We start from the raw sequence: 13799 nt of genomic DNA on the forward strand, positions 1-13799 counted from the left end.
GCGTGTTTGGTCCTTAATTGATGACATTCTTCTCTTGGAGAGAAATTACATCGATTTGAGGGAANTTTGAGGAAGAGGAATGAAGAAGAAAGTTCTGCTGATTCTTCACTGCCGATGTCTGCTGTTATTTCGAAGAAGCTGGAAGTTATTCTGAATTGCATTGAAGATTTTAATTCAACGAGTGAGCGACGATTTTGTTGGAGACCGATGGGCTAGCTCCTGGTGCGAGCCATCAACCAGCAGCGGATTGAAGAGGAAGAGAGGACCAGATCTCACGGAGGACACTCCAGCTACACCAATGCTGGGCATCCTCAATGAATTAAAACTCGGAGTGAATATAATGTTCAATACTTTGAACCCAAAATGTCCTAATAATAATAATACTGGTGATGATAAATAAAAAATTCAGTCTTCAATAATTGTCGTTTATTTATGAAGATTATATTGATTCCTTTAAAAAAAAAATCTCATGAAAGATTACATTGATATGTTTGAAAAAATCTTGATTAAATTATATGAGTTTCTTCACATTGCCGCTGAGTAGACTGTACTCGACAATTCGGTCGTGTAAAATCAAACAGTAGGCTGCTGTGTTGTTGGGGAAGGTTTCTGATGACTCAAACTCCAGGCGAATATCAACCGGTCCAGATTTCAAGAACTCGTCCTGTTTGGAGCAATCGATGACGATGAGTGGTGCAGTTTCCAAGAATTTTTTACTGTCGAATAGCGGCTCGGGCTCCTTGTGATAAAAAGACGTTTGGAAGTTGGTGTACATGTCATAAAGTAGAGCTGATTAGTTGTGTGCAATGTCTAGATTCAGATTTCCATAGGGATAGCTTTGTGAATTTAAGAATAATTTGATCTCTCGAATATTGCAATGATCAAATACACTGGCATTCTTTGTGGCTTCGTTCTTTCTGGCTGTTTGGAAACCGACAATGACATAGCGTGGTTTCTCCAGTTGTGTAGAACACTTCACAACCCAGACATGTTTCGATGTTCTGGGTAATAAAGGATATTCATATAACTCCCAAGCTCGAAAACTAATTGGTATAAGATTGTCTTTTGAAATCTGATTAAGAAGTTGCACTTTTCGAGAGTCCGCAGGTTTAATATAGGGAATCATCCAGTCCATCTTCGTCATGGTAATTTTAAAAGTTTCAGCCCGCTGTCCTCCTTCAAGAGCTTGTTGAATGATGGCATTGAGGTCGTTGTGTGAACGTGTCAGAATCAACTCGTGCTTTGCGTTCACAATAATTCTCTGGTAATCTTCAGCAAATCCGAAAATCATGCTCAAAGGAATGGACACATCGAAGTACCCTTGATCATCGGTTATTTTTTTCCCTTGATCCATCATCCAGCCAGCATTTTCCATGAGATAACTCTGATTGGGACTTTGTGAAATATAGTTTTTCATAAGTGTTGTCAAGCCAACATTTTTGCATCTATCAATTTCCACAGCATTCAATTCATAACGTATCTCCTCGAATAGATGACAGATTGCATTGTTGACGAGCTCAGTGCGAGCAACAACCTCATTGTTGTCTTCTCTCGTCAATCGACCACAAATATGCAGTGAACTCTTGCTGGGTAACAGGCAGAGGTCTTGATGTTGCACAGCAATACGAATTTCATCATTGTTGCTGAAGGACGATGATGCAAACGGTTGATGTGCGTGCATTTCATAATGAGCAATGGACTCATCAAAGATGATTCGTTTTTGAATATTTAAGACTTCTTCCATGGTAGACGGCAGTAACAACAGGCGAGGACGAAACAGCAAAACTTCACTTTTTTACTCTTGCGTGAATTTTCAGACCCAGACTCCTCAGAAACTTGATATTCTGCGATGTCAGCTGCGCGCGAGCTACTCGACGACTGTCCACTTTCTGGCATGACTCTTCACTTTTATAACTGCTGCCAATTTTTCTCTCAAAGACGATGCCCATTTTTCCTCTCAATTAGCTTTTATATGAAGTCTCACTGTGATGACTTCTCCACGAAAGTTCACCTGACGATCGTCTTGGTCTAAAATTTTCAATTGCAGATGATCTATTGACTGCACGACGATTGGCAAGTAAATGACCTGCGCAGGATTCTCAATGATCTTATATCCGGCGGGGATGCTCGGGAAAAATTCATGAATTGTATGCACACGCCTGTCGTTAATGTAGGCTCCTGCAGTGAGATTGCACTCAACACGAAGTGAATTTACATGAAGGATATTTGGTGGTGTGGCTGCTCGATAGACTGTAGAATGTGCCAGAACCTCTCCGTAAAAACCAAGCAATTGACCGATAGAATTCGATGGCATGAAATTTATTGTTACATCTTTTGGTACCTCAATCACTGTTGTAAGTGTTTGATCATCAGCTTTCAAGCTGAAGGGAATTTTAAAGCTCAATAATTCTCTCTTTAAATACTTGTCGATATCACTGATTTCATAGCTTCCCGTTGGTATAGTCAGCTCTATTGCCAAATCCCCTTTTTGAAAATGGAATTTATTGCGTCCCTCATCAATATTGGGGATTGAAGTGTATGTGAGGAGTTGTACGAGTGCTACACTGTAGGATTTTTGCTTTGATAATTCAATAGGTGGAAAATACCAGGCCTCCAGTACAGAGGACCTGCCAGACAAGGTCAAGGTGAATGAGTCACTCATCGCAGCTGCCACTGAACTGATGTGCGTCTTGATCTGATCAGCCCCTTTATATCAATTCTCCAGTGAGAAATTTCAAACACAAATGTCCACATATAATGGTATTATAGTCTTGATAATTTTTCATGTTATATTTCACAATACTACCGCCACCGAAATAATGTATAAGGTCCTGAGGTGGACGTAAATTGCCATAGCTATCAAAGTAGATAACTTCATTATCCTTCTTCTTGTAGGCAACCCAATGAGTACCTGGGCCATCTTTATCATCAAGGTTAACTATGGCTGACTCATTCTTCCATGGTCCACTTTGAGGCATATTATTTCTCATGTAGACACCACGAAAATGCGGTATTCCCATGATGCCTGCATATTTCACCAGATCACTGTCGGTGAGCGCTCGGGGGGGTAGTTTTATTAGTTTTTTGGATTCAAGTGCAAGCCCAAACCCGATTTATAGGGTTTCAAGTACATTCCTTTGCCCAGAGCAATGGCTTCCATCGATCGGTTATGCCTTTTGCTCTCTTCAAGGTCTTTAGCGGCCTGCCTCGAAGCGCCAATTGCTCTGGCTATACCTGAAGCACCACCAGCTAAAGCACCAGTGGCACTGAGTCCTGCAAACAGTGGGATCAGGAATGCTGGTAAAATTCCACCAATTTTGGATGAAATGGGAAGAACTCTCGACGATGGTTTTATTTTTTTCCTTCCTCCTGCATGTTTTACTGCCTCACGTGCACCTTTCAATGCACTCTTGACCGGATCAACTCCAGAGTGCATGGAGCCTTTCGCAGCTTGCATAATATGACGCAACAACGTCTTCTTCTTACTACCACCACCGGACTTCTTTCGACAGCCTTTTCCAGTCTTCTTTTTCTTCTTCACATTCAGTTTACGATTAACACCCATGCCGATTTTTCTCTTCATATTCATGACGTTTGCAACATTCCAAGCCACTGCTTTTTTACCTAAACCAGCGTCCTTGGCCAAAACTCGTTGCCAAGCTTTATCAGCAAGGACACTATCTGCTGCGTGTCTAGCTGTCAAGTTCTCTGGATTCTTTGAATAAGTTATATCGTGCTCTTTGCACGCTGCATCCAGGGGATTTATCCCCAAATCTCCACGTGCCAATCTCTTGGCTAGCTTTGTTCCGGGTCCACAGTACTGATAGCCAGATACATGCAATTCAATGGGTAACTTGATGAGTTTATTCACAAAACCTTCACCCTTGGAGGTTTTGGCACGTTTGTTCACCACCATGATCTCTCAAAGACTGACTGGAAATGAATAAATACACTGTATTTAAAGATTTTTCCATCAGTCGTCGTCATGGAGTTCAAGGAGCAAAGTTCCAAGCTGCCTGTCATTAATTTCGATAGAATTACGGATAAAAAGAAAGACAAGAAAAAGAATCGGCACGGCCCACTCTTACCAAATACTGTTCGTGCAATCATATGTGGACCTTCCAACTGTGGCAAAACCAATGCTCTGCTTGCACTTATTACCCACCCGAATGGCTTGAAATTTGAGAATGTTTACGTATACTCAAAATCTCTGAATCAACCGAAATATCAATTCTTGAAAGATTTATTGGAATCAGTACAAGTTATTGGCTATTTCCCTTTCAATGATCATGATGAAGTGGTCAAACCTGAAGAGACTAGACCCAACTCCATCATGATATTTGATGATGTAGCATGTGAAAAGCAAGATAATATTCGAGCATTTTTTTGCATGGGTCGACATCGAAATGTAGACAGTTTCTATCTTTGTCAAACTTACGCTCGAATCCCGAAACATTTGGTGCGGGATAATGCGAATTTGCTCATACTCTTTCGTCAAGATGAGATGAATTTAAAGCATATCTATCATGATCATGTTAATACTGATATGCTGTACACCCAGTTCAAGGAATTGTGCTCCGCGTGTTGGAACACGGACAAATATGGTTTCATTACTATTAATAAAGATTGTGAATTGCATGAGGGACGATATCGGAGAGGATTCGATTGCTATGTGTACATAAATAGTGATTGATTAGTGAAATTCGAGACAGTGTTAAATCAAACGTATAACGCTCAACATGCAGCGCCAGGACTTGCAACAAGAGTCAAGTGTGTTGCAGCACATTGCTGAAGCCAGTAAAGCCATTCGTCATAAATATAGAGCTATAAAGCTTGGTAAAGATACGGCTGAACGTGCTATTAATGAAGCTTTGAAGCCGGTAGTGACACCTCTTGAAAAATTGGTTAATCATGCAGAAGTTCAAAAGCAGAATAACTATAAGAGTCTGATGACAATCAAGAGAATGAAAAAAAGCAGAGCAGATGAGAAGTATGAAGTTCCATCAATTCAACATGGAGGACCATCATTTGTCGATGATAATTTCTCTCTGAAAAAAGACGTCTTCCCTACAACATCTGAGGAAGAAGTAGCTGATGAATCCTCTCCCCTAAACAGGTCTGACACTGGGAATCTCCTTCAATTTTATCTCAATAAGTTCGGTACAGCAAAGGAAAAAGAACTCGATAGACAATTTGGTGTTCGTCAAAGTGGTGAAAACTGGAAAATTGGGAATGCAATTGTTACTTTCCGTGGCGATACATTGATGATTGAGGAAAAATCATATGATTTAACTTCAGGTCTCCTGATGTTAATATTCAACAGAGATCCAAAGATGATGCATGTCACGTCAACAGATAGAGAAAATTATGGAGAAATTTTACGGAGTACACATGCACATCGACTGTATTATCATCCATCCAAACCTATCAAAGATAAAAACCCCACTGAAAAATTTACAAATATAATTTTACCACTAGTATCATCAACTTCAAAAAGTGGTGAAGCTCTAATACCAGACCTGATGGTGGCTCCAAAGACAACAGCCAGGAGAATGGATTATATTTACTGGGATAATCCGAATGAATTGGTGGATAGACTTCGTTTACTCATGGCATCTCAAGCTGCAGGCAATTTCAGTCATACAAATGAAATCCTCTCCATTATTGAAGAATTACGAGAGGCTGAAATAATATATTAACATGTTCCCTCACGTAAATGCTCTCACTTGCATCATGAGTGTCGATGTGTTCGGACGCCTGTTATACAGCAGTAAGGCCTCCACTCTTAGCAGGAGAGGTCCACCAGGTGATGGATTTAAACGTACCCTCGATGGAAATTACAGTTTAGAAGGTAAAAGGTTATGTGCCATTGCTGATCCACTGGAGGAGTCTGATGCAATTTCATTGCGAATTTTACGAGAAAATTTGCAAAAAACTGTCGATCTGGTGAAACACAATTTGACGATAGATTTGAAAAAAAAATTGGAGAAGACGATTGGAGAGTTGGAGTCCACTATAAATACACGTTTTGAAAAAATAGAGAAATTGCTGGAAAACCGACGGCGTAAAATTGCAGACACACAGAAACAATTAAATGGAGTCCCAAAAACGAACGATAGCGGAGGAGCTGCATCGCCCAGCACGAAGAAATTATCCAAGAAGACGCGTTGAAATGCGTGGATTGGATGAAACGTGGCAGGCCGATCTCGTGGACATGGTGAAATATGCAAACTCGAACAAAAACTATCGATATCTCCTCACTGTAATTGATATTTTTTCCAAGTATGCGTGGGCCATTGCTATTAAATCAAAAAATGGTAAAGATGTCACAATTGCCATGAACAAAATTTTGCTGGACGGGCGAATTCCAAAGAAACTACATGTGGATCAAGGCAAAGAATTCTACAACAAGGATTTCCAGACTCTTATGAAAAAACATGACATCGACATGTATTCTACCTTCAGCAATCTCAAGGCGTCGATATGTGAGCGTTTCAATCGAACACTGAAAAATAAAATGTGGAAGCAATTTTCAATCCGTGGAACCTATAAATGGATTGATATTGTAGATGATTTAGTAATAGAATACAATGATACAAAACATCGCACCATCAAAATGAAGCCGAAGGATGTCACCACAAAAATGGAGAAATTATTGTTGAGAAACATTTATGGAAAATCAGGAGCGATTCGAAAGCTGAAAATTAAATTCAAAGTGGGTGATAAAGTGCGAATCAGCAAGTATAAAACTGTTTTCGAGAAATGCTACACCCCAAACTGGACTACAGAAATATTTACAATCAAGAAAGTGCAGAACACCATACCCGTAACTTACAAGCTGATGGATCATAATGATGAATCAATCGAAGGAGGTTTTTATCAGGAGGAATTAGCGAGTGTCAAGTATCCAGATGTGTATCTGGTTGAGAAAGTGTTGAAGAGGAAGGGGGCGAAGGCATATGTGAAGTGGTTGGGATTTGATAGTACTCATAATAGTTGGATCAATGTCAATGAAATGTAATTTCCAAAATAAAAATGAATAAATTTTTTTTTCAAAAATCATTATTATAATTTTTTATTCATGGTATCCATAAGGTACAGTATCTGTTGAATCGGGTAATAAGATTCTTTTATCATCATCGGAGCTCAGTGTCAATTTGTTTTGCCTTACAGTATAAACTTGATGCTTTTTACTCTGAATTAAATATTGAGGTTTGACAATGTTTGTTTTCTGAAAAAGACAGTTTTTATAATCTTCAAACGTAATTGTTTTCAGCATTGCATTTTTTACACCTTTTGCACGCTTCTTCTCCCGTACCTCACCCAACACCTTGAAAGTATACAATTTGGCACGCAGGCCGATAAAATCAGTTATAATCCGACCATTACATTCATCTTTCATTACACCCAACACTTTTTTATTGTGTCTTTTTATTCCATAAACATTATTCTCGGGATAGTCCGAAGTGTCGAATTTTGATGGACTGTCTTTGATGAACTCATAAATGTCTGGAACAGTGAAATAATATAAAAGACTATCTGTGTCTGTGTACATCAACTTCGACTTGTCACCAAACACTTTTTTCACATAATTGTAATGAAAATCGTAGATCCAGATTTTAGACAAATCCAAGATAGCAAATCCAATGTAGATGGGTTTATTAAAATTGATTTTTGCACGACTCATCTCAATTATTACCATATCATTATCGTCGAAAATGAGACTACTGTGAAAATTAGGCTGAGCAATACGAGCTCTTGCTCCATACCTCCCCTCCCATTTAATTACTAATTTGACATCTTTATGTTTCCTCACATTCTCCATGGTTTTCCCAAAGACTGCATTATTCATCAATTTGAAGAAATTCTTCTCAAAGTCATTCTTCGATTCTTTTCTTTTTTCAGTATTTAAATCAATGTAGGGCTTGAGCCATGTTCCCTGCTTAAACTTCAATATTCGGAGAATTTTTGTCAATTTCATACCAAGAGTCAGACATTGCTTTAAATTTCTGTAATGTATAACGTAAGATTTTTTAGCATATAGAGTAGTCATAAGCTTTTTATTCTTACGATTTGGAGGGACAAAATGCTCGGGACACAGCGGTAGATCTCGGTGTGCATCATGCAATTCTCTGGGATACTCCAAGTCTACTTCCAGAATATATCCATCTTGAGAGTCATCAGGAACATTGAAAACATTGAATCCTTCTGGATTTTCCCATTCGAAGCCGCCATAGGGTAGATGTTGACTCATAGCCGCACCGTACAGGTTGTTAACATCAAAGTACATGAGATACGACTCATCTTTATCTTTATCGTAATTTTCATCCATATATCGATTGTTGGCGTGAGCATAACGATTGGTGCATTGAGCGACACCTCCACGAATCCCTTTTTCAATGAATAAAAGCTTATCAACATCTGTTAAAAGCTCAATTTCCACTTTTGTGTATTTCAACATTGCATCGAATGCTAGTCCAGGCGCTGTGTAATAATGCAATGGATCTAGCTTATACACCGAAGAGCAGCTTTTTCTAAAATTTTCAAAAATGTCTGCTAGGAGTAGAACATCAGTTTTCAAATACAAATCTGAATATTCCCCAAGTGTTGAGATGTCAAACTTCTCCCAAACTTGACACGCATGTTCATAGTCCTCTTGTGATATCTCCCGATTATTCAATGATGAATAAAAAGATTCTTTAGGTGGTAATTTTTCATCATCCAATTTCTCCCAACTATCTACGTATTCATATGGAAATACACCCTTCCGCAATAAAAGATGAAATTCAACCTCGGTATTGCAATGCGCTCGGGTGATTGTCTTGTCCGTATCAGTCAAGTATGATGCCAATTTTTCAAGACTACTAGCCATGAATCTGAACGAATCAATGAATCTCAAGCTAACTTTCGTTTGTGGTAAATATTTTCGGAATGATATATACTTTTCTTTAGTTAGTGGCAGCAATTCTACGGAACTTTCAAAATGTTTCACTAAATCAACAATCAAAAAATGTGCATCATAACCCGAGAGATTATGAAAAACCACTGGTATTTCATGGGGATTTTTATAATTAATATTGCATCCTGCATGTGCAGCTCCACGATACCTGCCAGTAAAGTGACAATGATCTCGATGTTTAATATCTGTAGAAATGAACGGTTTCTCACAAATATGACACTCTTGGGATGCTTCAAAATCTTGCGATTGTTTGCTAGTGAGTCTCTCCATTGGCACAACAGTCTTTAAAATGTCATCAACCATCACTCCGATTTTTTTCAACTCATTCATAAACCAGATGATGCAGTCAGAGCCACGTTTGATGTTAAAGCGCGATAGAGTTGTATTAAACGAACATTGTAAGTAGAAAGCGATACTGTATGGCACATGTTTTTGACACAAGTTATCATCATCGTTCTCATTAGTTTTTAAAATGCATTCCAGGTCAGCATAAATGGCAAATGGTACAGGCTCTTTGAACTTATCATTTTTGAAATTTAGAATTTTGTTTTCCTCCACCGGTAAGACCATTTTACACTTATTTATTAAAAAACAGTCCTGTTTGTGTTCATCATAACGTTTTTTCTCACGAAAATGACACAGACACCGATCACATAGGTATATAAAATGCCCACTACTCGAAATTTGTGCACTCACAAGTTTTGAAAGATTGCTAATCCACGCATAGTGATAAACTGGCTGTGCATTAGCTGGAACATGTACATTCGAACAAAAAAGTAGTAAATGAATTGTAGGTATGTGAGACTCCACTTTGCTGAGGTAAAAAGGCACTATTTCTTTTTGATGATTGCTTTCATTTTCAATACCGTAAATATTGATGGATATGTTATTTTTCTTCTCAAATATATGAACATCACTCAAAGCGATGGGGAAGTTGATACCCTTATAATCAAGAGTCTTTTGACTTTGAGGTATAGTTGCGATGGTATAATGAGGATATGATGAAGTAAGACATCTGTTATTCTTTGCTGGATAGAGAGCAGCGATAACTGACCACAAGAAGCAAAATTGATCGGCATTTTTTATATTCACAACAGCTTTTTTCAGTTGTATATGATACGGCAGCGTAGCAAATGTCGATAAGCCAGCACTGAGAGGAGCATATCGATTCATATTAATCATCAAATGTAGAATTTCAATTAGTTCCCATCCTGAATCACATTCTTGGAAATCCTCAATTTTTGTAAGCAATGGTTCCGTGACATTCTCATCAAACCATTCACCGAGATCTGTGGTCGGCAAAATAATTACATTTTTCGTATTGAAATATTTAATTTCACTATTGATGACTTCTTCCTTTTTTATTTGAAATTTACACGCTAGTATACTGTTGACTTTAATATTTCCATTGCTCTCACGAACATTCTCCAAACGGGCAATTGACAATTCTTTTGCATCGTCAAGAAACCTCTTAGGATCCTTATTTTGAAGATTGATTATAATGCCAGAACGTATTCGGCCTCGAAAGGCCAGTGGACCATCCTTCCAGCGAACTCGACGAGTGAGTGATTCTTCTCCGCTACCAGATGACACCTGCATGCGACCTCCTTGATGCAGTCTGTCTCTGAACCTTTCTTCATAACGCTGGATGCAAGCGATGATCGACAAAACTTGGTTTTTCTTCCCCACCGATGGATTTCCCCTGTTCAGGGTGCTCGTGTAAAGTTGAATATAACGAATGCATTTATTAATCCATCGCTCTATGTCGTGATAGAGCGCTGTTTGATAAGCATTCTCTAGGACTTTTAGTATTCGCGGAGGAGGCTCGGTATCGCGGTCCATCTTGAAAAAATACACCAACAAACTCAGTGTGAATGTAACTGAATTTATAACAATGATCATATGTGTAAAATCCCCCCCCCCCAAGCAAATTTCGAGAATTATTTGACAGTTGCAATTCTGCGAGTGATTTTTCCGTTGAGATGTTTCATCATGACGAAGAAGTAAATTTCGAGAAATGATTGAACCGTTTACATTCTCGGAATAATTTGTCCGTTGAAAAAATACGTTGGATTGTTTCATCATATCATCCCCTTGATTCATCAAATTCCCAAGAATTATTTGGCCGTTGAGACTGATGCAATGGTTCGAAACTGTTAAAAAGTACGTTGGATTATGCCATTTTTCTTAGAAATTTTATACCGTTAAAATGATCAGAAATAATTGTGACTCGCCCCTCCACTCATGTAAGCCTATAAGTACTGATCATCAAACCCTTGAAGAGACAGTCTAAAGTCTGCAACGGTGCCGATACAATCCTTGAGCCTATATCGAACGAAGTGCAAAGTAAACAAAAAATGGAGGCTGATCAACCACTGGATTTGGATCTGGACGGAATTAACCGTATCCGCTTTGGAGAATTTCTTGCCTACAAACGTCGAGCAGACCTGACGCTGAACAAGGAATACCTAGTGACGGATTTGAAGATCATCTCTACCAGACAGTTTGGTGACAAGGTAACCGTTGTGCTGAACGATGAGTTGATCGTGTATTTACCAGCGTGGTTGTCTGACACCTTCCTGGAGAACTTGCCGAAACTGGAAGCCTATCGCCTGACTGCCGCTGCTAAACGTTTGAAAATAAAATTTTTGGAGGGGAGATATAATCCTTGCGTCTTGAGTGAGCTGAAAGTATAAATCTATTCCTACAACTATGTTTATAAAAAAACAGAAATGTATTGAATAACCTGAAAAGATGTAGGGAAAAAATAAATTTGAAAACTGAGATTTAATTTTTGTTCAGTGTTATATTTTATTATTTTTTTTTTAATGACTAAAAAATGAACCTTAATACATAAATCTTTAAAAGCTATAATAATAATTTTTGAAAAATATAAGTCACAGCATCTGAAACAGATAAAACGTTTATAAATATTAATTTTTCTTGAATGCAATTTAAGAAAATGGTAGAAAGAAGATGATGTTTACTCGCTTTATTCAATGCAACGACCTTCTACGCCCAAAATGAGCCATGCGGCAATGGCGAGGCACTGCGCATGTGGCAGTTCTCCGTCGCCTCTTCCTCACGATCGACGAGACGGAGGAAGTTCAAAAATCCTCTCATATCCTGATGAACAGAAGCTGGCTGTAAACACACACAAAAAATATAGAAATGAGTTACATGAAAATTATTATTATTTATAGAAATGTATAAATGAACAACTAAATTGATCATTTGTTGTACCTTGGCAACACACAGAAAATCTCCCAGGTACGCCAGGAAACTGACAACCTGGTACATTGGTGCCGCCAAATGTCCCACAAAAGGGTAATAGTGTGGGATATAATCCCAACACTTCTCCTTCTGCTCCAGCCACCAGTCCTCTAGAGCAGAGTCTTCCTCCTTCCACTCTCCCCTCAGATCTGGGTCCGGAAACGGATAATGCTGCATCTTCCTCACTGTAAAACACAAACACTGTTTAATATTGCAAANAGTCTTCCTCCTCCCACTCTCCCCTCAGATCTGGGTCCGGAAACGGATAATGCTGCATCTTCCTCACTGTAAAACACAAACACTGTTTAATATTGCAAACACGCTAATTAATATTACAAAATCACTTTTAAATTCACTCAAATCACGATTGTTTCACTCAAATATGAAATACTTACATTGATTTCAACTTGTCAAACACTTAAACTATCTCGTGGATGGTTTGAAACGTACTGAAGCAGAGCAATAAGACTGCGTATCCACTTAACAAACACTTCACTCCCCTTCTCGGTTGGGCGCCTGGCGTTTGGCATTCAAAGCGTCAATGTTTATGTTTTGGAGGAATGGAGGATTGTGAAGACGGTTGAGACTAATAATAATTGAAATATATTTACATGGACTATTTTTCTTTTTATTCAATACATGGATAATTTCAAAATAATAATAATGAAAAAAAAAAGAGTAAAATTTTAGAAAAAACTGGTAATGCACACTTTTGCACGTAATATCATGATTTTGTTTGTTTGGTATTATAGAAGGAAAATCTTCATTGAAGCGCAAGCAATAATAATCCATAGTTTCTGATCATCCTGTCAGATAAGCGTAAGCAGGCAAAACGGGGAATTATTCCTCTCGAAATCCAATACTGGTTTACAACTGAAACAAATAAAATAAAAGATATGGATGAGTATTTAATTCTTAATTTATACATTTCTTATCATGCAGTTTATTTAATACTTACAATTGGATGAATTTCGAAGTTTGCGGGCAATCGTTCAGGTCGTTTGTGGGCTCTCATTGGCTTGAAAAATACATTGCCGTGAGGACAGAAGATCAATTTAGCTCGTACACCTCCAAGCGTGAGGAAAGTACCACCAATTTTGAAGTGTTTGTTGACAACAGCTCTCAGTTTTTTCTTCATGACTCTCTCAGACAATTGACTCTTCCATTCCTCTGGCACGAAAACACGCAGTTGCTCATCATCATCATCATCATCATCGTTCGAGTCATCTGATGATCGTGCTGGACTGTATGATGCTGACTCACCACTTCTGGTTTCTGATACCAACACCTCCGATGAATCTACATCCATAGGTTGATGTTTTTCTGAGATGATCACCGATGTCTCGGGCACCGTAAAATTGTCTTCAGCTGGCTTTGGACTCTCTGATGACTCATCAATGATCAGAATATCCTCCTCCGGACTCTTCGGTGAGTTGGGAATATTTAAAATACCCTTCTCTGCTGGTTTGGGAGTCTCCGGTGAGTAGAGAATATTCAAAATCCCCTTCTCTGCTGGTTCGGGACTCTCCAGTGAGTAGGGAATATTCAAAATACCCTTCTCTGCTGG

At 38.6% G+C, this 13799-nt stretch overlaps 2 protein-coding genes across 2 annotated transcripts; both read right to left on the reverse strand.

The window, feature by feature from the left end:
- Window positions 1-793: 793 nt before the first annotated feature.
- Window positions 794-1744, reverse strand: LOC107046337. Its single transcript, XM_015268941.1, has one exon. The coding sequence runs from the start codon at window positions 1742-1744 to the stop codon at window positions 794-796; it is 951 nt and encodes a 316-aa protein (XP_015124427.1).
- Window positions 1745-7075: 5331 nt separating this feature from the next.
- On the reverse strand, window positions 7076-8872 carry LOC107046338. The gene has a single exon (XM_015268942.1). It carries the CDS (start codon window positions 8870-8872, stop codon window positions 7076-7078), a length of 1797 nt encoding a protein of 598 aa, XP_015124428.1.
- Between the last annotated feature and the right edge of the window lie 4927 nt (window positions 8873-13799).

This window comes from Diachasma alloeum, unplaced genomic scaffold (genome assembly GCF_001412515.2).
Source record: "Diachasma alloeum isolate Michigan unplaced genomic scaffold, Dall2.0 Dall_scaffold_01311, whole genome shotgun sequence".
Classification (NCBI taxonomy): domain Eukaryota; kingdom Metazoa; phylum Arthropoda; class Insecta; order Hymenoptera; family Braconidae; genus Diachasma; species Diachasma alloeum.

Excerpts from the sequence above, each read along its gene's own strand:
- LOC107046337 (XM_015268941.1), bottom strand. The coding sequence starts at position 1,744 with ATGGAAGAAGTCTTAAATATTCAAAAACGAATCATCTTTGATGAGTCC.
- LOC107046338 (XM_015268942.1), bottom strand. The coding sequence starts at position 8,872 with ATGGCTAGTAGTCTTGAAAAATTGGCATCATACTTGACTGATACGGAC.